The sequence below is a fragment of the Paralichthys olivaceus genome, chromosome 11, assembly GCF_024713975.1.
Source record: "Paralichthys olivaceus isolate ysfri-2021 chromosome 11, ASM2471397v2, whole genome shotgun sequence".
Lineage (NCBI taxonomy): Eukaryota > Metazoa > Chordata > Actinopteri > Pleuronectiformes > Paralichthyidae > Paralichthys > Paralichthys olivaceus.
In genome coordinates this window covers 9,384,551-9,408,537 of record NC_091103.1, presented here as the reverse complement: position 1 = coordinate 9,408,537, position 23,987 = coordinate 9,384,551, and the positions used below count along the sequence as shown (strand labels likewise).

The following is a 23,987-nucleotide window of genomic DNA, read 5'->3' as shown; positions in this document are numbered from 1 at the left end:
GAGGGTGGGGTGGGGGGTGTTCAGCTGCAACATGCAAATTCACCTCTAAATTCTACACACTGATCCTCTGAGCAATGTCACATACTGACATTGCTTATCCCTGGTTCAGAGGTAACACACTAGATTGTGGCCAGGGCTTTATTAGAATAAGCAAATTAAAATAATCGGTTTGTAGCATTTGGACTAAGTCTGCTGGTACCTCCGCTGTTGTTCAAGCTCTTCTGGAGACGGACCGTTCGACACCGGGCGGGGGAGGGTTGCATAGCCTGCCAGAACACAACACACAAAAAATATCCTTAATACAGATTAAAAAAAAGATTAAAGAACACGGGATTAGACAGTGGTGCAAATGGGTTTAAAGGCTCTTGAACAATCACTCAATTCATGTGGTCATACCTTTTCTATCCATGTATTTGAGTATAGGTCAAAGTCTAAGGACAGTCATGATGAGACTGATGACACCAATGGACTGAACCCTTAAGGTGTTTTATGATATTTTTTACCTATGTATTATTTTTACCTTTATCTGATGGCAGTATACAGAAAAACCTTTCAACCATGGATTGTGTGAAAAGGGTGCACAGTTCTATTTGATTCTGCATATTTAAGTGTGTCCAGTATTGGAATTAAGGGAACTGTCCCAGATATTGACTTGGTGTTTATGGTAGATAAGAGAGCTGAATATGCATCACACCCCCCACACCAGAAGTTGATAGTAGCTAGCAGCTCAACATGGGATGTCATGACAACCGCCTGCTCTCTGCTACTGAGGATTTCTCGCCACCACTGACACAGGGAAGGAGCTAAAAATTTGAGAAAGTATTATGGGATGCAACCCTAAGTGCAGGAGGAGACATCAAACAGTTGAAACTGTTGACAGGAGGAAAAATGAAAGAGATTTTGATGTACAAATAATAAAGTGGTTTGTTTCAGCACAGACCCAGAGACAGACAAACAATTCCATGGGGTTTCTAGCATTTAGGTTACAGGAACAACCCACATTTATGGTCTTTAGTTGCCCTGGGTTTGCCACACTGTTTTTTTTATTGTGTTCATGGTTCAAGAGCAGTGCAAAGGATGGGATGGGATTTACACAGCTAGCATAAAAAAGCAGAACTAAAGACTCAGACATTTCATAGAGCAGTTCATGTTAGCTTAGAAAAGTATTGGTACTTAATACTGTGAGATCCGAGTGAGAAAATTCACATTAACCTGAAACTGCATAGAGCAATAGATCAAAGGGGAAACACTTCTGCACTGTACTGTGTTAAACCACACCAGTGCACAGCACAAACGTCAAGACAAGGCATAATTAGACACATAGACACAGAGTAGTTGCATTCTTCATATTTGATGCACATGTAGTGCTTTGTTGCCTGATATTATAAAAGCAATATAAATTAACCCAATAGTCCTGAATTTGAAAACATAAAAAGGTCAAATAAGTGGTAAGCAAACAGGGTAATAGATGACGTAGCTATGGATGTTGGTTTACCTGCATCTGCCATGGAGGTGAGCACCTCCAGAGCGTGAGCCATGCCGTTGGCAAATAGAGCAGCATCCTCCTTGCTGCCGAAGTTGAGCCCCCACACCTGCCGGGCATCCCGCCACTGGTGGAAGTTGGATGTGGCCTGGTTATACTTGAGACCTTTCACGATTGGACAGTTTATAACCACCTGGGTAAAGGAAGAGGACAGTTCATCAATGCAGGCATCATTTTGGTATCGTTGGCGAGAAAAGTGAGCGATTCTGTGGCTTTTTGTCAATAATCTAACAAATAATGTCAGTTCTAAAGAGGAAAATGGAAATATTAAAACAGAATTGAACTGTGGTGAGAAATTAAAATAAATAACTATCGCTATTTAAAAAAACACAAACCCACATCCCTGTTTGTACATTCAATTACAGCATCTGCCTTAGTTTGGTTGGATTATCTTGGTTTATATTCCACCCAGCAGGTGGCGTGAAGCCCATGAACCCGGGAAGAGGAGAAAAAAAATGTTCTGGATTTGAGCGTTGCCTGAATGTGCTGACGCACCGTTTCACTATTTGTTTAACAGCCTCTGGATTCCACAGGGCAGACAGGAGCAGAGGAGACCCTGTCAGGTCGAACATCAAAAGCAGGCAACATGCACCGAAAGGAGAGGGTAGCGAGGTCAGTGATATTCATCAAGACTCCACAGTCCTGTCAAAACGCAAGAGCGGTGCTGAGGTTGTGACTGGAAGCTCATTTATGATAAGGATAGAAAAGGAGGATCTTGGATATCTTTTTTTAAGTGAAACCGCTTGCAGAAAAACCTTAACGCCACGCTTCCACTTGTGTTTTCAGTGCAGTTTAATCATCCAGTCACAGCAGGATAAATAAAATAAATTAAAGAGACAAGCGGATCATCAGCAAAAACTGACTCTATAAGCAGACAACCAAGCAGAACATGGAAGTAGGGTGAAAATACCACAACCCTATATTCTCTCTCATGCTCTCATCTGCCACCATCCCAAACCGAGTCGCACGTCTCCACCGCACACAAATAGAGAGTCCTTATTGGGTATCAGGCTTCACCCTAAATTGTCACAGGAAATGGTTGAACAGGCTAACTATCTCACAGGAAACATTAGCCACTTTAAGACCTGTCTCTAGGGAACACTTTCAATGTCGTCAATGTTTAAAGAAGGCGAGAGAGACGCCGAGGCAGCAGGGAGAGCAGGGGTGTTGTCAAGAATAGACCCACCCAAACTCAGTTTATCTAACGCTTTCATTTAGAAGCTGCCCACCTTTATCTGCTATTAGCTGCTGAGTCATAAGCTGTTGATAACATCAATGAAGCTCCTTTGTTCTGCTTCTCTAAAAAGGACCTACTCACTGTGTCTGTCTGTCTCAAGTCACCACAGATCTCAATGAAATGTGGCATGCAGATTAAGTCACATGAGAAACCCATGGAATGAGAATGGCATGTTTCTTGGATCTTTATAAGGGAGTTACAGGCTAATTAGCCATTACTTCATCTCAACAACAACTCAAAACCGATGACCAACCTTTCTGTAGGTCTTAACGACATTATAAACTTCAAACTTTGGTGAAAATTGACCAGATTCAATTTTTGCTATTAACTTTACCTGTTACAATCACTTATAATTCAATTTGTTTTGTATACGGACAACATTCTGGTACTCTAAACATAGAGCTGGAGGATATGAGAGCAATTTCTCTGTGACCTGTATTAAGGGAGATATAATCAGTCAAATTACAGAGAATCACCAAAGAACCAACAAAAAACCAACATGCCATGACTTGAAGTTTTTGTTCCATAAGTTTCTCTTGTGACCAAATCAGCATTAAAAATTTATGTATGTACCCTCAAAACAAACTCACCATTCCTTAAAATATGCAATTAGTTTCACACAGCCACCAGCACCAAAACTCAAACAAAACCTCCCTTCAAATGACAGGAATTTAAGTTTTTCTTTCCAGTGAGGTAAACAAGCACAAGGTAGAATGGTATGAAACCAGGTTTTGGCTTAACGACTGCAAAGTACTGTAGTGATACAAGTATAATACTACATAAATATAGTGTACTTAATTTTGACTTTCAGCTTCCTCTGAGACTTTTGTAGAATCATTCTTTATATGTTCTCTATTCTACAAAGCACAAAACCCACAGGAAGTAACAACCGGCTTTGACAAAATCAAGTGTTTTGTCAGGTTGAGAGGTCTGCACAAGCAAGAGACAAAAAAAATCCAGAGCGCCTTAAAGGGAACGTTCATCCAGAAATTAAAATTCACTCATTATCTCCTCACCACTTTGCCGATGGAGGGGTGGATGAAAGTATTTTAGTCCACAAAACACTTCTGGAGGCTCAGGGGTAACCAGTGTTGCAGCAGAATCCGATACAATTAAAGTAACTAGTGACCATTTTTTCAGATGTAATAAAACAGAAAAAACATAACATGCCTCCATACTGCTTGTGTGGTGTCATCAAAGTGTCTTCAAGCCCCGACATTCAAATTCGACTTGAAACGAGGTCATTTACACTGTGTTTTAAGCCTAAAACTCCACCAGAAGTGGCTAATCTAGTAGAAGTTAGCATTTCCAACGGTCCCTGAATGCACCTCATCTTAAAACATGTTGTAAATGACCTTGTTTCCATTCAAGTGTTTTATTACGCCTGAAGAAGTGGTCACTAGTTACTTCAATTGTATTGGATTCTTCTCAAAAAATGTTTACCCCTGAAACTCAGGAGTGTTTTGTGGACTCAAGCACTTCACCCACCCTATCCCTTTAACTTTTCTCATTCTCCTGACTTTACACTTAATTACTGTTTTAGGCACAGTTAGGGGACTGATATTTATAACAGCAGTGTCAGGAGACAAATATCGTGGCAGTACACAGTCCAGAGTGTTATCTATATATCAAAGTACATAACTGATCCAAAGAATGTGGAAATGAAGCCCTGGTGTGTGGCAACAGATAGAGAGTAGCATGTGAATGTATGGGAACATACAAAGAGCGAGTGTTTCACACTGACTAATACATCCTGAGGAGCCCACAGACACCCACCGGCTGTATGACGGAGACGGGTGAATAAGGTAGGTACAGACAACCACACACACTCACACTTCCAGAGGCAAAGTCACTCAGACACATACACGCCCCAAACACACAAAGTTTGTCAGACACACACGGCACGCCCACGTCAGGCAGCTGTACCTGCTGGTCGGCCTGCATCTTGCGTCCCACTATCCTGAAGGCATTGGTGGAGGGGTTGTGATAGATCTGGACTCTGCTGAAGGTCTGGGCTCCAGCACCAGCCGGCAGCCACTTCTTGTTGCCATCGTCATAGATCATCACAGTGGCCCGAGCCTGGCAAATACTCGACTCACTGGAAGAGAGGCGGCAAGAAAGAACAAGACTAAATTAAATTGTGGGACATGCAGCAAGCGATTTTTCATTTGAACTCATTAAAAGAAAAATGCACTGGCAGGCAAGCTTTGCATTCTTAGGCCAAAAAAGACTGTCATTGTGTGGACGAAGGCTTTTAGAGATGTCAAAACCTTCACAAGACAAAACAACGCAACTCTGACTTGAAGCTATTGGAAGGCTTTTAGGTAAAGCGTTCATCTCAGTGCATCGAGTGCTGAAAACTGCAGAATGAGGGTATAGCCACAAAAATGAAACCACGAAGTTTTGTGGTAGCGACTGCAAGCTGCATACCCAGCAAATTCACAATGGAAAATCTTTGAGGCCGTTACCACAGTTTACATTTTCCGATGACAACCCAGAGAATTAACAGAGATTTGCAGATTCTCATTGATACTACCCTCTCTGATGATTCAAATGTCAAGTAATGCTCTTTAACTTAAATTCTGATGCAGTGGTATAGTGTGGCTATAATTGTTTAAAAACTCCAAAAGAAGTGCTAATAAGTACAGCTATCAGTTCATTAGATTTAATGTCAAATGAAAACTTAATATCATTATTTTACCAGAATGAAAATGTGAAATCAAATGATGGTATGTGTAGTGTGGACTGCAGCTGGAAGGGAAGAAACAAACACGAGGGGAGATGAGGAGGAGACACCGGATGGAAAAAAAAGATCAAAAACACTCCATTATAGACAAACTTTCAGAGAGGAGAGGCAGCTTTTTCAGACCATCCTGGTCTTGTTGTGTCTAATCCACACTGTCACAATACAGGACGCTAACATTCAATAATATTGTGAATCAAAGATTATAGTTTGAGTGTTGATATCTGAGTTTCTAAACTTTGTGGGTCATGGAGATTACATCAAAAATTCTGGATATTATCATCGTGTAGCGAAACAGTTCCTGTTTGTGCAAAGAGTATCTAAAGAGAAGGAAAGAAGGATGGAAGGATATAGAAAACAATAACAAGAATGACTCTCAGTAGTCTCACACAATTAGTGCTGTGACTATGCCAGGTTTTTTTGGAGATAAAAAACAGAATGTTTTGACACACATGCATGAGTCTGGAGTGACAAATCACGAGTGATAAAACTTTGTAAAGTGTTGATTTGAGACAAGAAGAGACGATAAGCAAACAAAATGGGAGGCGAGACAACAATGGAGGCCGACAAAGAGAGGAAGTAGTGGCAAACTCTGCTAAAGAGGCACGGAGGTTCTGCAATCTTCCACCTGCTCTGCACCGACCTCCACCTCAACACACTGAAGAAGAAAAAAGTTTGTGCTTTGAGATCAGAGACAAAACATTTTTATTTATAGTTCCTTGCAGGCAGAAGACACACAGGTTAGCACACATTCAGGAATGCCTGCCCACACGCAGGGTAACTGAGCACTGCTAGAAGCTGTGAGAGGCAGAATTCCTTAAACAAAGGCTCAATAATCCTGAAGTTGACCCTTGTCCCTTTGTAACGTGAGAGACAAACATTTATGCCCTGTTTCTAAAAACTTTTGTCTAGATATTAGAAATGAAAGTAAACAGCATTCTGACATCAAACATTTCCTATATTCCTTATTTGGATACACTACATCCATCTGTTTGTGACATGGTTAACATTATAACCCTTAAAATGTAAAATTCCAAGCCCTCTGTTAAAGGTACAGTTTGTAGAATTGAGTGATATCTAATGTTGAAATTTCATGTTGCAGCTGAACACCCCTCACCTCACCCTCTCCTTCCAAACATGAAAAAGAACCTGTGGTAGCCTTTAATTGTCATAAAAACTCAAAAGGTGATTAGTTTGTCAAGTCTGGACTCAATTTAAAAAACATGGCGGCCTCCGTAGAGCGTACCCCCTCTATGTAAATATAAAGTATTTGAATATAAAGGGCCTTTTCTTGGGGTAAAGAAAACTACAATTCATACAATTTAGATTAAACGAACGAGTGAAAACATCATGAGGATTATTCTACATTAAATATCTGCCAAAAGTTCCCTTTCACCTAAATCTTACACACTGGACCTTTAAATGCTTTAATAGTGATTTGGAGTATTTTTTTCATCTCTTCAGAGATTGCACTGTGGTAAAGCAAGGATGTTCTTAAGAACATATCTTGTTATTCTGATCTATGTACCCCCTTCTGGAGGTCCGGTGTGTGGAGCTTTGTAATCATAAGTAAGTTTTTCTTGGTATAGACTCACATATTTTGTGTTTGGTTTTCTTAGATACTTCGAGTCACTGACTGTTGTATTTCCCCTTTCAAAGGCTTGAAAACATTTAGATAGTCTTATATGCATATGCTCTCTGTGAGTGTTTTCTATGTATTTTTGTATGTTTCAATAAGAAAAGAAACCTAACAGCTAAATATTAGCAAGTACCTGGTGTATTCAAGTTGAAACAAGAGCAAAATAATCTGGTAGCATTTAACTAGATACCAGTCGTATCATTCATGTACAGGGTTGAAAACTGCAGGGTATCTCTCAATATAATACACAATACATGGGCCGTGATAACAACAGTATCACAATACAGCGATTCAACGATAACCTATATATTGCAAGATAGTCATAAAACTATACATAATGAAATCTGACAAACTGGAGAATATAAAATGCCCCTTAAGTATTTGTGAATGTATTAGCTGCCATTTAGTGTCAGTTTCACAATTCTCATGTGAATTCTCATGCCTGAAAAAATTATGGTAAGTCTTATTTCAGTGCCTCTGTAACTGGATGATGTCTGCATGTACCATCATCCCAATGTGAAATAATCATAAACAGGCAAAAGTCCAAACTCAGGAAATCGATATATTGCCAAATCACTTTTTTGTACCACCATTATTTATGTATCCATACAGCTTCCACAATATTAAATGATCCGTGTCCTGGCTTGCCATCATTTGTTTCTGGTTTATTATTGCACTGATCATCCTCAAAATATATAAAGAAATATACTAAGATATGGTTGATTCAGTCCCACCTGCCACAAAATAAATCCACACAGGAAAAAACAGTGTCTAATAGTGTCTAATAGTTACACTTAATTGTGAGTACATAGGGTGAGAGGAGGACATAGAACAAAAGGGGGCCAATTGTCAATTCCAATTTTTTTAACCATTTGCCCCCCCACGCTCTCCCTACAGTCCCCTAATCCATCTCTTCCCCCTCTCCGTCCATCTGTCCTGCCCATGATACAATCTGCTACTTCCTGTGACACAGCACCGAAGCCACAACCTACTTCCTGCTGCAGGCCCTGCCTAATAAGGGCTGCATCAGCCTCAACAGTACACACACACAGCTTATATTGTCCTACAGGTTGATAACATGTGAAATGAGTGTGTGTTAACTGGAAATGCTATTTTTGCTTCACTGTTGACAACAAGACTAAATGGCAGAAAGGGGAGAATAATGATGAAACATTTGATCTGATGAGTGATGAGGTGTTTGGGATGTGTGGCTCGACTTCAGCCTGGTATAAACAATGAGCAACGTTAAGCGTGTAACCTTGCTATGTGTGGTTTATAATTTCACAAAACATCTGGTCACTTGTTGTCAGCCACAGAAAAACATATTAAATGAACTTCAAACACCTTCCTGCGATTGTGTTATTTGGCACGTCTTACAATTGTGCCCGCGGTGAATGTAGTCCATGTTGTTCACAACAGCTTTCACTTTTGCAGAAGGCTGCCACTACTTGTACAGTTTAAGGTTCAAGTAATCTGTGCGTCCCACCTTTTTAAATGGTCAAACTTAGAATATTTATCTTAACAAATCAGGATTAATACTTTCATGCAGAAAATCCATCATTCGAGAGACCTGCATTTAAATTCAAACAATGTTTGCACAGTTTAAATGTGCTGACTGAAACATCACCTCCAATATAAACAAAAAGCACAAGAAAAATGTGAGGTAGACTTAGAAGTAGGAAACTCAGCATTAGACTTAATTCAGAGACTTAATGCTAGGATGTATTTAATATTTCTTCTATTTCCTCTGAAGTTCCTGGTGGTGTATGTTGCATGCACGTTGTACAGATGTGGTTGAGTCTAAATAGAGGCAGACTGCTGAACTGGTCGGGGCGGGAGACAGGGGGTATTACTTTCTTACAGTTCATATCTGTACCCGTCAGCCAACAATTAACAAATTGCAAAATTACAGTAATGGTAAATATATGTTTGAGATCATTAAGAGAATAGTTCTGTTTCATACTAACTATGTACCAAACAAATAATTAGTTAATTTATCAAATGTAGAATGTCCCACTGAGGACATCAAAATAATTTCAAAATTTAGATTCCTGGGTCCTTACTAAAACGTGTGGTGTGGTGTGTTGTGAATTGGGGTCAATATATTGTAACAGTGAGAATCTAACTGATATGAATAGGGGACCTAAAATCCTGTATTGTTTTGGTTGTAATACTGATAGAGCAACAGGATCGATACAAAAATACATCCTCTAAACAAACAAAACAACAAAATAGATTAAACATCACATATTCTGTACATCCATAGCTGCTCCGTGTACGCCTTTTTCAAAAGAATTTGTCATTCAACCATTATCGCTCTTTATGTTGTGTGGAAAATCTGCTAAATAATTACCATTGTGGTTTTATCATTTGAGCGTAGACGAAAAGGAACAAAGGCTGCAGCTGTTGTTCCCTTCCCTTAGAGAACTAATAAAATAGAACCTGGCCGATTCATCAGTTGGCCGACATGAGCCTTTTACAGACATGTTGGTATTCATTTTAATGTTTGCCAATATTGAGGTTTATGCAAGTGAAGCCTCAATTACATTTCTTCGTCTTCTTTCTAACACTATACATATATTGATATTAGAAATTCTATACTCCCCAATATGTTTTGACTAAAACCTTCATTTGAGTCAGACATTACAACATTTTGATGAAAACAAATAAAGGAAGTATTTTTTGCAAGGGAGAGATGACACAAACGTAAGAGACTTCACTGTGGCCTCCACCCTTCAGCATTTACAGACCTATAAATCAACATCACCAATAACCAATGACTGGATGGATCCTACCTACAGCACGTACACTACTGCAACGTTCTCTGATCTCATCTGCATCACACATGCTCCCCATGCGTGGGGCAGAGAGGGCTTATTGGAACTGGGAGGGGACAGAGACTCCGGACTGGGAAACGGATGCATATTTAATGAAAGAGAAAGTGGGGGCTCAGGAGTGAGACTGAGAGTGAGCCAATGCATTATTAATGAAACTACAGACACTGAAACTCTAAAAGCGTGCAGCACACGCGCACATAGGTGGAGGAGTCGCGCACAGCCGCACACCTGTCAACCTGCCAACACGCGTGTCCATGTGCTGACCTGGCCCACTGGGAATAACAGGCTGCAGGAGAGCATTGGCTCGGTTTGACAGCACGTTGTTGAGCAGCGGTTGGCACGGTTATAAATCTAATCCTGTCCTTCCTCGGACAAAAACCACCAGTCCACTACAGAGGACACTGAGTCTATGGCTGTGAAGCTAAGCTAACTAAGTGACCAGTTAACTTAAGAGGTTTTCACCTAAGCACAAATAGGTCACCGGCTTTTGCTCTGTGAGGGATTTGAGCCACCAACCTTTAAAATACCTCAGTTGAATGAATGCTACATCACAGCACATGAGAATGACCAACAGGTTTGTATGCAAACTCCATTTAAATCTAGAAACACTCTTTTAAAACTGATTCCAGGCTGTTGTCACTAGTGAATGCAGCCAGACTGAGTTCCTCATCCCTGTGTGGTGCTTTGGTCATGGAGGAGTTAACAGGAAACTGCAGTGCACGACTGGGGCACATGCTCTCTTGGAAATGTCTGTATAAGGCTGGGCTCTCAGAGCTTTTCCCCCAAATGTGTTGGCAAGTACAGTCAGGCCCAGCGGCTTCGTCTCGTCCCTCCTCCTCCTCCTCCTCCTCCTCTTACCTGACCCTCAAGCAATTTAACCAAGTATAAGATTTGTATGGATCTTGGTGGTATCCATCCATAGATCTACTTTCTATGGTTGTAGTAGCAGATTTTACTTGTAGCTTTGTGCTCTGTACACACTAATGCAGATATTTGCAAACAAACTGCATATGGAGCATATGGAAAAACAATGAAGTCACAGCTTACTGTGCACATGCTCACTGCTGCTTTTTGTGATAAGCATGCAACCGAAACAACAACAATGGCGGCCATATGCTGGTTTCTTTACATTTGGTTAGCACTGCTAGTTTGCAGATACATTTATCATTTTTTTGCCACATTACCGGCATTCACTGCCATCTGCCTCACTCAATATTACTTGAATCATAGCTTTCTTCTCTAGACTATTTGCTGATGTAGACTTTATCGCCACCTATTGGCCCGGCATGCTTGTTCGAGCGTTGGTAGTCTTTTTGTGATGGAGATATTTCGTAAACTGAGGGTCTTTCTTTTTTTACAGAGGGAAAAATAACCATTTAAATACATATCCACAGCAGCGCAGACAAGGCCTTAGAGTAATTGGAGCGCAGATAAATTCCACATTTAAAATAATTGTACATTCATACTGTTCATTATGAGATACACAGAATGGCACACAGACATCAGTTCTAGGGCTGGCTGAGACGGACTGAAGTTACATATCGTCTAGACACTGAGTCCAGTAATACCACTCGTCTCTGGCTCACCGTCCCTCCTTATTCGTCGGGATTCATCCTCCTCCTAGAGCTTATTATACCACTATATGAAACCTTTTTCTGCCCTAAATACTAAAGCCAACCATAATTATTTTATGATGTTCTGGCTTTTTGAGTTAATCTTGCCTTGGGGAATAAGTGTCTCTGTGGTAAACACGCAGCAAAGAAAATGAAACCTGCGGCAGTAACATCTGACAAGCTAATGCAATGCAATCAACAGCCGAGCAGCTTTACCTCTCATTAACACAAGACTGTTTTCTCCTTCACAGCTACGAGAATCGATTCACGCAAGTTTCTTCGCCAAATATGAAATACGTGATGAAATCCACATATCAGACACGCCTTAAATGAGCAAACAGTGAATCAGTTATTTCCTTCTTTCCCTGCTGTAAAACATGAGAGCAGAACCAGACAGTGACAATAAGTCACTTAATAGTGGGTGACCAAACCACTTCCTCTTTCTTGTTCATGGCCTGATAAAAATAGAAACCACATTTCATGAATATATATATATATGTGTATATATATACATATATATATATATATATATGCAGTTATTGCTCTTTATTTGAGAAAATAAAATCTAAGGCTGATCTGTTTGTTTGACTTTAAGGTGGAAACATTAACTGTTATAACTCATAAAGTCAAGAGTAAAACTTTCTCTTTCCACCACAGCAGGTGAGTGATTGACATGAGACTGAGCGCCACATTCCAGAAACATAACTGCACACAGAAGTGAGAAAGGGAAGTGTAACTGAATTTGCAAAGAAGCAACATGGGAAAACTCCTCTCTGTATACAACAGCCTGAAACACCGGCTGCATGGTCAATTAGGTGTAGCACATTTTTCTTTTCAATTATTCTTAGAAATAAGGGTTTCTTGGAAGCTTCTTACTTCTGAGGGTTTGCAGAATAAAAAAGGAAACGTTAGCATACTGCTTCCCTCATTGACAAACACTGAACTGAGATCATGATGGGGGGGAAAGAATTGACCTCTGATGCTGACTCGTACATGGGGAGCGCACACACACAATAGCCTGTTGATGCTGGGCCTGGTCATCTGACAGTACAGTGTCCTCAAACCACCCTCTGGACATGTACATGGTGCTCAGCAGCGTTTAGCTGGGCCAACATGACACTGAAATCATCCTCTATTAAGCACATTCATCTCACATTTGATTTTCACTTCAGTATTTAATGATCACTGACTGCATCAGTAGGTGCAAGATACATTTTTTTTAAACTGCTGTGAGAGACAGCTGTCCCATAAATGTTAATATGTAGCTTGACTGGAGCTGTTTGTAGCAGGTCAGAGATAAACACTGAAAACAAGCCTGATAAATGCAAATTACTCTACGTGACTAACTTAAAGGGAAAGTGCCCCAAACAAAAGTTTCCTCTTTGCTGAAATATCAAATATTTTACAAAAGGTGTGATGACCTAAAAAAAGGAAAAGAAAGTAAGCTGTCTCCCTATAATCATTCTGCCACTTAAGTGAAGATTAAATATGTACTGAAAAACCCAAAGACTGAGGAGAGGACTAGAAAAATGTCTGCTAGACCTCTGCTGCCTCTACCCCCTCTTTCTTTGTCCTTTTCCTCATGCCTGTTCCTCGTCACACAGGTCCCAGCATGCTGGTAACAGTACACAAATTCTCACTCACACACACTCAGTCTCACACACACTTGCTGTAGGCTACTGCTTTCTGCCTCCGTGAGTCAGCCACACAGAGAACAGACGTCCACGCTATCTAAGCTATTCTTAAACTCTTCCTCTCAATATTTTTCAGACGTCTGCAGCTGAAACCTCTTCACAAAAGAAAACCCCTCAGCATTCTTTGAGCGCTGACTCATCCTTCTGCCCACCATCGTTTATTGAGCATTGTGGAAAAGTTGAATAGAGGAACTTTCATCTTGTTGACCACTTCAAGAGCACAGATTAATTCCTTCCTGCTTCTGAGGCAGTGTAGGGCAGTTTTGTGTGTGAGTGTGTGTGTTTATATGCATGGGGAGGGGGGGGACACGACTGGCACACACAATGTCCATATTTGGAACCATCTCACCTCTGTCCTCCTCACTGAGCTCAATTCCTTTTACAGGTTGAAGCACATCCTCCTCAACTTGAGCCAAGAGGGAGGCAGGCGTGAAGAGCAATCCTCAGAGAAAAACTCTCAGCTGCCCTGACTTGCACACAGAATCTTTTCCTTTGCACTGAAGGAAACGTTTTCAGTCGGCGCTGAGCCCGAAACTGAGTAAAGATTCAATTCGCGAAAAGGAAGGAGGAGGTGGCAACACCTAAACCGCATTTCCTGCTTCTCGCAGACATTGAGACTGTGTAGACTTTGACCTTACATGGCGGCTACTTATATAATCCTCACATTGACCCTGCCAATGTTCGGCTTGCTTACTCTCACTGTGTTAACTCTTTTTAAAGTCCACCTACAGTACGACTCAAGACAGTTTAGCCAATCATCCAGCTATCAGCAGAACATCAAGTTTAATTGTAAACAACAGACAATGAAGACTGTGGTGAAGTAATACATTAATTAAAACTATTTTTCACCCACATTAGAAAGCTTTACCCCAACAATAAATAAGGCGTCTTACTTATTAACCATGAGCCAAACATCTGCACAACTTAAACAAAAAACTAAATACAAATGGACATAAAGCACTGTGCCCTGTATTGAGTAATGCTGTAATCATTAGTAAATTAATCAATTAGACAAAAGAAAATTAATCAGCAGCTACTTTGATACAAAAATAGTAATTATTGCAATTTCTCAAGGAAAATGTTACAGTTTCTAAATTGTGAAGATTTGCTGCTTTTCTTTGTCATAAATTACAAGAATATTAAGCTGATAAAAGACGATAAGCAATTAATCAAGAAAATAAAGGGCATAATGCTTAATAATATGAAATTACTGCTCTGACTGGACATGATTATAATTCATCAGGGAGTATATTCACAGGCATTTGTTTGGTCACAAATTCATTTGGCAGCATAACAACAACCCAGAGTCAGAAAGCACCATCTTCAGAGACAAAAACAGAAATCCTGTAACAGATGGTGTGACCCTTCACAGTGCCCGGATCAATATTCCAATATTAACCTGATTCAGGCAGTAGGCTGAATAAGACACTCCTGTAAACAGCCTTTAGGGATTATCTTAACACAAAATAGGTCATACTCAGAATAAGCAATAATCAACTTAAGACATGTGGAGTATTCTAACCTTTTTCTCATTTTGTAGATGTATTTGTCCTAATTGTACTATAAGGATACTGGATTTTCCCCCCCAGCATTTTGTTACATCAAAATAAACAGGAGAATATATGAATGGAATATTCTATTAGCGACTGAATTATCATAATCAAAACAATGTCTTTGAGTATAAGGTCGGAATATTGCTGTCCATGTAAACATAAGTCAGTGAGACAGACTAAACATAGAACTGTGGCAAGGTCCCTCAGATGAATGGAACAACCTAACTGTCAAGCTCTTTGCAAAACTGTGTGCAAGTGCAAAATGGAGAATTGATGCCACTTCAAAGGCAAAGATGGTTGGACCAAAGGTTTTTTTTAGTTTTTGCATTTTGTATGAAGGTAACCATTAATGGCATCATTCTAAAGAATCCTCACTTTAGTTTTACTGCTGAAAATGTTTGCATATTGCTATTAATTTAAACCAACCAATTAAAGCTTTTTCTGTTACTGAATGGAACGTGTGTTCAAACAAATCAGCACAAAAAACACATGGCCAGTATACACCCATGACTGAAATGTTTGCATAGCTGTCTCCAACAAAAAGATAGTCCTCCTAAGAGAACTCAATTGCTGTTTTAAAAAGGCGCTATACTATTTAAGTTATTACTATTATTATAATTCTACAATTGACCTCCTTATCCAGTTAAACTTGCACTGCTCAGATGGACCAGACTCCAAATGGATAGAAAGGTAAATGCTGTGAGCTTCATGGAGCATCCAGGACAAAAAATGCTTCTGTAAAAAAGCTTATTTGCATCACTATTCATGCAAAAAAGTATAACTCCTGCAAAAAAAGCCTCAGTCGCCAACAGAAGAGATCAAAACAAGTTCTCCTTTCAAGCCTGTCGTTCTCTGTTGTAATAAACATTGAGTCCATGTCTGGTCAAAGTCTCCTGAGCAATAACATCCTTCCTTACAACCCACAGTATAAGTGCAGCCTAATGATAATGTATTGGGAGTGTAACAAAATGATGTCAGCAGACCAGTAAAGCAGTTACTGGGTTTCCTCCAAGACTGTTTTATCTCATACAGTCTCTGTATCAAAGTCATCCCAGTTAAGTGAAGTTAAGATCCGAGGATGTGAACACTTGGGAAGTTTAAGATGGCCGACAGCATAAAGCAGTTTTTATACTGACTGGGGTCCATTACGGCCCATTAGGCAGAGGACCCCATTGATGAACCCAATACATCTTTGTGCCCGTTAGTCGCGCTGACCACACAATATACTCGTATCATGACAGCACTTCTCCCCACAACAAGCTCGAGTTTCACTGTGATGTTAGAGGCAGGCTCTCCATCAGCTGGGATGATGTCACTGCTGAAAAGACCACAGGGGCTGCAGATGTGCTTATAATTTAATTTCATCCACCTTAGAGCTCTGCTCAATTTCACACTGAGGACGGCTTGGTCTTTGCTAGCAGAGATGTCAAACAAATGGAGAAACTTACATGGCCAACAATTCATAATCACAAAGTTCAACGCGGTGCCCAGTGGAGCTCTGGTTGGGGAAAAACATGGGCAGAAAAAGAGTGACGGTGAGATCAACACAGCTGTACAGGTTGTACATTTCGGTTTTATATCGCATCACTGTTGCTACGTTTACGCTTGGCGTCTACACTACTGTGGGGTACATGGAACAGAAAAGTTTGAAATTGTTCTGGCCCCGTTCTAGACTCCAGGAGCATTGTAATATAGATAGGCAAAAATTCCCAAAAAATAATTCACTTCCTGATTGGTTCTTCACAGACAATTCAAGAAGACTAATTGATCACTCAGCTTTCGATCGGGTAAAGTAAAACCAAATAACAATCCTTGTTAGAAAATCTGCAAATATAAGCACATTGTCAGGGATGAAGCAGAAAAGAAGACGAATCAGTCTGGGAAACAGATCAATATATTCTGCTTTTAACTCTGAAGTTCTATGAATTGTATGAAAAGTAATCTCAGAGCTATAGAGGAGAAAAACAAACAAATTTGCTATGCTGCACACCACACTTACATATATATGACCCTCCATTACTTATTAGCAGGTTTGTGTGATAGGAAAAGATAAAGACTTAAAAGTTTAAGACAAAGTGAAACCAATGATAATGTCTGACCAAGATAAAATCTGCATCAGGATATTCTAATTTTCTATATGTAATAGTTTAGTTTGAACTGAAATATACCTGGGCCTGCGGTGATGTCTTTAACTTGAATATTCAATTTATAAAAATATAAAAACAGAAAAGAAGCTAAACCTGTCATTTGAGAAGCTGGAACCAAAGCATTTAGTCATATTCATATGATAATTTACATATTTATATGCAATGGCAGTATACTGTATATTAATAAAATGGCATATCTACCGTAATCTACCGTGATAGAATATAACCTCCACATTGTTGACTGCAACCAGATTTCACATCTCTCAACTTCCTGTGACTACACACAAGTTTCAAAACAGCAAGTTCTGCAAACAGCTACTTAATATGGGTGAGACACATCCAACATGTCAGTTAGTGTAAAAGTTACATTTAAAGAAACAATACCATTCAGAAAGAACACAACCACCTAAAGGCACAATTAAAAAGGGAAAACAACGACTACCAAGAAAACTTTTCACCGAGTAGACAATAGAAGGATTTGTATGTTGAGCAACTCCTGTAGCAAAGCATCTAATCCAAGAGGCAGCGCTGCATAATGGCCTATTTATGAGTTTGAGCGGTGGGAGGACCGAGAGGGGTGTAATTGTTTCAGGGGAGGGGGTAGCACTGATTGGATGTTGTGGGAAACAAACTCTCAAGGCAGGACCAGTTTAATAATGGAGCATGTGGTGCGATGCAGCACACAGGCTCTGTGATCATTTAGACACTGTCACACCAACTGTACGGCAATGTTCTTTATGATGCATGAAATCAAGCCATTACTCTTAATCCATTAGAGATAAGAGTTCCCACAAGCACACCCTAGGTGCCTGAAATTGTTATTGCGTCTGGAGTTTGGAGGTTATTCTGAATTTTAGCAGGGGTTTGGTTGGAAACAAATGAAAACATGCCTTTTATGTTCAGAGTAAGAAGTAGAGCCTGACTGATTTATGGGTTTGTTGATGAAAAACATGAGCCTTTCACAGACATTGGTAGCATGGTTGAATATGTACTGATATTATTACTTTTATTTCAAAGAATAAAGAATACAGGAAAGGCGTGCATTTACGCTTACATTTCGTGTAGAAATACACTTATTTTCTTCATTCAACTTCTGTATATTTGGTTTTATTTTTAATAATTAAGTGTATGGTTAAACTGCAAAATATCAAGCCTCAGTTACATTTCTTTGTCTTTACTTTTTGATAACAAAATCTTAGAAAGGTTTGGACATTTTTACACCCAAATATCAGTATTGGCATCAACCCTCCAATAATCTTTTGATAAGAACTTTGCACTCATCAAATAAAATCCACCTTTAAGTACAAACTGATCAGAGCATTTATTTGCTTAATGTTTAAAAAACATTTTTGGAAGCCACAGTGACTGAACAAAAGCTTAAAGTAAACTCAACTTCTTCTACTGATATCAGACTTCAAACGAAACCAGAAAATTGTGCAAGGGATTAAAAGAACAAGTGGGGACATGAAGAATTAGACAGCACTGTTTAGAACATTACACAACAACGTGGCATGAATGTGCAGCTATCACAACACCAATGAGTTTCATCTTGTTATCCTTACATGGACATTTGCAATAATATTTCTAAATTCTTTGCAGCCACTGGCCTGTTGGGACAAAGGTCAAGAAGTAGAACATTAGAGGAAGAAGACGTGACACAGTAAAACTGCAAAGATCACCATCAAGGCTGAATTCCTCCACAGTTGCTGCCAAGGCAGAAAAAAGCTGGAGTGGAGACACAAAAGAGACTGAAGGGAGGTAATTTAACTGCTTTTAAGGCTGATCAATAATAACCTGATGAGAGTGTAACAGAGAACAGCCAAGGAGCCAAGTCTGCCGTCGCTTCCAGACATGCAGAGCTTCTAGACCTGAGCACAGGGAACTTGTTCAACTGCCAAAAGTGTGTTAAGCAGATGCATTACACCTGTTTGAGTGCATGTTCAAATCGTCTGCTTTAATTCTGGACCCTGACACGGCCGCATCTCTGGTGTCACACAGGTCGAGCCTTTTAATCACACAGACCCAGTCAGTGATTCATAGTGGGAGACAGGAGTCACCTCTCTGACAACAGCAGTGAATCACGTATGCAGATGGATGCACTTTGTGTGTCTCATAACCCAGAGGATAGCAACCAGCAGATGTGCACGGAGAACAGTCAGTGGATATAAATGTTGTACGAGTGGGAGAGAGAAAGGGTTCTGCTGACTGTTAATGTAAAGGCAGCTTAAAGCAAGGACGCTTTACTGAGCCATTTTCTCCACTGGGTCAAAGTGTTGAACTTTTGACCAACTGACTGCACTTCTGTGTCAACATTTACATTCCACAGCGAGAAATGACAAAGAACGTGAGCAGAGCTGCATTCCAGTCCTCACCTATTGTACAAGGTGACATCAACTGATAGAACCACAGTGGAGGGAAAGCAGGAGTAATATCCATTTAGAGTAAGAACTGTGACCATCGATGCTTCCTAACAACAGCTGGGGAGACATGACAATAGACATGTTTACATGGACAACAATATTACGATACTGAACCGATTAGGACAATCGTCTGATTAAGACACTGCCATGTAAGCAGTATTTTCCTAACCCAAATAAGGTCGTAATTGGAATAAGCAACAATTAAACGAGAAGGGTACTCTGTTGAGTGCACACCTTCGCCAAAACCCAACATACTCCTTATGAAACCACATTTAAAGTCACTAGATCCAGACTTTCATTTGGCTCTGCACCACACTCACAGCTATCAGTCCCATAAACATGTCTGATTATTTCATGAAGATCCATAAAAACTACAAAATTCAATGGGTTCCTTTCTGACCTATACTACATCTTTCTCCGAAATTTCATGTTTTTTTGTGTGATCCAGCTAAACACAACACAAAAAAACCAATGCAGATGAAAACATAATATCCTTGGAGAAGGTATATTTCAACTATGGTCACATTATGTAGCCATGTATACATCTTAACATTATAACATTTTGCAACATCGACAGTTAACTGTAAAACTGTTACCCAACACATGGCCTTGGTTTGACTATAAACAAGTATTAGGACATAATATTGACATGAGTCATATCAGACTACGCTCTGTAGCATGTAAAAGATAATCAGAATTGAAATAAGAATAAGGTCACTTCTCAAAATATTGTTGTCCATGTCAAGGTAGTCATTGAGGGGCACACTGAGATTAAAATATACAGACACAATGCTGTTAACATTGCTTGTTTTTGGGTAGTCCAACAGCAGTGTTTTCTGAATACAGGAAATATCTTATTGTATGAGATGTTATGATGTTATGATTTCACAAGAGGTATATGAATTTCAAAATACCATTTATCTGCTTTGCGAGCTATAATCCATATGAAACTGCTTATGCATTATGTTAAGTCTATCAACGCAGTGATCTGCAGCGATAACTGCATTAACTTAATTAACGACGTCATCAGCAGGGTATATTTAATCGACAACTGTGACTGTGGCAGGGTTTCAGGAAGCTGGAGTGCCTCCCGTTCCTGCTGTAATCAAAGTTACCAGGCAGAGATATGTGCAAAACAAATACAAACTCTGGACCAACCCATGTGTCTGGGCTGAGATATATTGTTACAGAAAGGGCAACGCAATGAGCTCGAGATAAAGAACTAGTCACACAGGTTATCAGGCCTGCACCACCAGGCTCTGCATATCTCCATATTTGAGCTTGTATTTTGTCAGGCTTTGGAATGACAAAAGTTGGTCCCTGACACGACAAGTGGAGCGCTCCCTTGTTTGAAATGTGAAAGAGGAGTTGAGGGGGGGGATAAGGCAGAAAAAGAGGCAGCCCGAGCCAGCAGCAGCAGCAGCCATGGCTTCAAAGCATGTAATTGCCAACTGCACAGGCTGTGACAGGATGTGGAATTCATGGACACGAGCTTTGCACAGAGCAAATTGTTGTTCCCGGTGCAAACCCCTGCAACCCACAGAGACAAGAGAGGAGGAGAGGACAGGTTTCATGGACTGAATGTGAAGTGCACGACATAGCATCATGAGCTCGTGTATTTAGGGCAGCAGGGTGGTCAAGTGGTTATTGTGCAGGGCAGAATCTACCTCGCTGAAGTGCCTTTGAGCAAGACTCCGCACCATTAACCCCCCCTCACCTTTGACTTAAAGTTATAAGCACACTGTTGTTGATGCATCATTGTTATTTCTGCATAATGGTGATTTAACTCGTGCACAATGATAGTGAACTGCTGCTGCTGCAACACAAAAGAGGCAACACGGTGCGTTTGAAACAAAAGTATGTTGTTGTCATCTGACCTGCTGAACTACTCCAACTTGTGGATGGGTTTTTTCAGCACACTTGAGCAGGTAGGATGTAGTCACCTCTGATACACAAGCCATCAAGTTCGTTAAAAGGTGGAAACACACACAAAAGGGCGACACATGACACAACACACAACAACAGGCAGAACGTCGGGAGCTGTGGCTGTGTGAGGAATGAGATCCCACGCGTGGGAAAGTAGTGAAGTGTTGAATAAAGTCCACAGACGGCGGGTGAGTGGAGCTCAGTGACCCTGAGGAACTCCACTGACCAAACACAGGACCGACACGCAGCCTGCGAGCACAATGAAGGTGAAGGGGTTTCAGCCGCTTTTACTCACCTCATTGTTCGGCCGGAGTGGAGCTCCTCTCCTCGTCGGCAAGTTAGTCAGACTTCAGAGCTGAGGTCCGGCTTTAAAAGTCACAGCAGCACGGCAACGAAAAGAGAACAACAACCGGGGGAGGGGGGGAAGGCGACGCGAAAAGCGCATCTACACCCGCAGACGGGGCGGCCAGCAGTGGGATAAAGAAGCAGCACACCTCGACGATTTCCTGGTTGTGTAGAGCGGGAGAGGAGGAGGAGGAGGAGAAGGAGGAGGAGGAGGAAGGGGAGTAGATACAGTAGTGGAGCGGGCTTGTCAACTCCGATCACTTTATCCCACCAGTGTTTCTACCAGCGAGAGAGAGAGAGGGAGGTGAAGCCGAGGAGGAGCAGTAGCTGCAGCCGAACCAGAACTTCTCTCCCCCGGCTCTTCACAGTCAGGTTTCCGGCTCTGCTCCTGGAGATTAGACCGTGTGTGTCTGTGTGCGTGCGTGTGTGTGCGTGTGTAGATTCATTAGATTCAGGCCCAACCCGCCACAAGCCTGCAAGTAGGCTACAGCCCCGCGTTGCGTTCACAGGCTCCTTGTTAAAAACGCTACTCACCAGTGGGAGCACGATTCACTTCTGGTGAATGACCAGAGACACTGACTCAGAGTATGGAAGTATAACAGGGCCAGACGTGAGGGAACTCTATGAGAAGAGGACGAGTAGGGAATAAGGTAAAAAAGTTGAGAATTAAAGGTCCAGTGTGTAAGATTTAGGTGAAAGGGATCTATTGGCAGAAGTGTAGAATAATCTTCATGATGTTTTCACTCAGTTCATTTCATCTAAATTGTATGAACTGAAGTTTTCTTTACCCCAGAAAAGGCCCTTTATATTTAAATACTTAACATCGAGGGGACCTTATATTTACATGTTTCTTTTACATTACTCCAGACTGGACAAACTAAACACCTTTTGAGTTTTTATGACAACTGAAGCCACCACAGTTTCTCTCTCATGTCTGGAAGGAGAGGGTGAGGTGAGGGGTGTTCAGCTGCAACTTGCAATTTCAACACTACTTATCACAGAATTCTACACACAGTACCTTTAAGTCGAATTCAATCAGATATTTATTTCTCAATCGAGAATAAAGTTTAGGATGAAGTTGAAAGGTCAAAAATAAATTCAAAATAATCTAAAAATCTCAAGACTTAAGTTGAGATGTCAAGAAAAAAAAGGAGAAACTATACCTCCATCAGGAGTAAAAAAATATTCCATAATACAACACCCATAAGGGTCTAACCTTCTACACCTACCTGTACCCTCTGTGAACACTTAAATCTGGTTCAATCTGACAAATCACACTAAGCATTGAAGCTTGAATAGTGTAAATAGTAGTTCAGGATACATGTGCTTCTTTTTTGCTCAGTCATAAAGAAAGAGGAACATAGAAATATAGGAATAAACTAAAAGTTGACACCACCTTTTTTCTGATTATTTGATGGTTTCTTTTTCAACATTTTAAGAAAAATGTGTAAATCTCTTAAAATGGCACCTACATCCATCCGGATAACTTTCTTGGTAATTGATGCTGTGCATGTGTCAGAGAAGTCATGTGAACCAGTACATAACCATGGCACCATGTTGCTGGCCCTGAGTCCTGTAAACCCATGCCTGTCTTTGCAATCTTTACATCAGCAATAACATCTCTCTTATCAACTGGGGCATCTCAAAAGTGAACCACATAATAGGTTGCAGTGTGGGAGTTTAAAGTTGTAATTTCCAATAGCACTCAAAGGTAGCATCTGATCCAAGCCAGGGGAGAGGGGGTCTGCCTGAAGGCCTCCCCTGTCAAGCCCTCCGCCTCGCTCTGCTGGCTGCCTGGGTCACAACTTCACGTTTCTATTTGATACTGTGACATTTTAGTTCATTCCGTAAAAAAACTCTGTAGCGTGAAGTGAAACCCGTTTCTGGAGAAGTTTAAATAAAGAAATAGTCATAGTAAGAGTTTCTCATTCTGCTGTTAACACTGAATGGAAAAAAGAAGTTAAACGCCTCACATGGCCCAGTTTTCAACAATGAGATAGTGTACACACTAAAAGCACTGCTTCTTCCTAATGGGGACAGAAGTGGAAGAGAGGATGAGAGAGGAATGCATTACGTCTGCATGGCATGTGTAAACATCCAGAAAGCCAATATGCCTTTTAATCTCACTACGCACACACTCCCAAGACATACAAGCTGACTGCTCTGAGCAACTGTTCGTCTGGTGTTTTTTTAGCCATGCATGTCCCCACTTAACTCTGCTGTCTACTGGAGTAAACCCTCATTTCTTTTCCATTGCTGCATTTTTGCACATATTAACACCAGCTCCCGT

At 40.6% G+C, this 23,987-nt stretch overlaps 1 protein-coding gene across 2 annotated transcripts in view; it reads right to left on the bottom strand.

Annotated features, from left to right (window-relative positions):
• The window catches only part of vaspb (vasodilator stimulated phosphoprotein b), a 29,541-nt gene extending 7,307 nt beyond the window's left edge, over positions 1-22,234 (bottom strand). Inside the window, exons 1-4 of one of the 2 annotated variants that reach the window (XM_020095002.2) lie at positions 21,648-22,234; positions 4,707-4,878; positions 1,496-1,676; positions 200-266 (exon numbers count right to left, since the gene is read on the bottom strand). In XM_020095002.2, coding sequence (XP_019950561.2) covers positions 200-266; positions 1,496-1,676; positions 4,707-4,878; positions 21,648-21,652 — 425 coding nt within the window. In that variant the 5' untranslated portion in view covers positions 21,653-22,234. The remainder of the gene's footprint in view (positions 1-199; positions 267-1,495; positions 1,677-4,706; positions 4,879-21,647) is intronic. The other variant, XM_020095003.2, reaches the window with a different exon arrangement.
• Between the last annotated feature and the right edge of the window lie 1,753 nt (positions 22,235-23,987).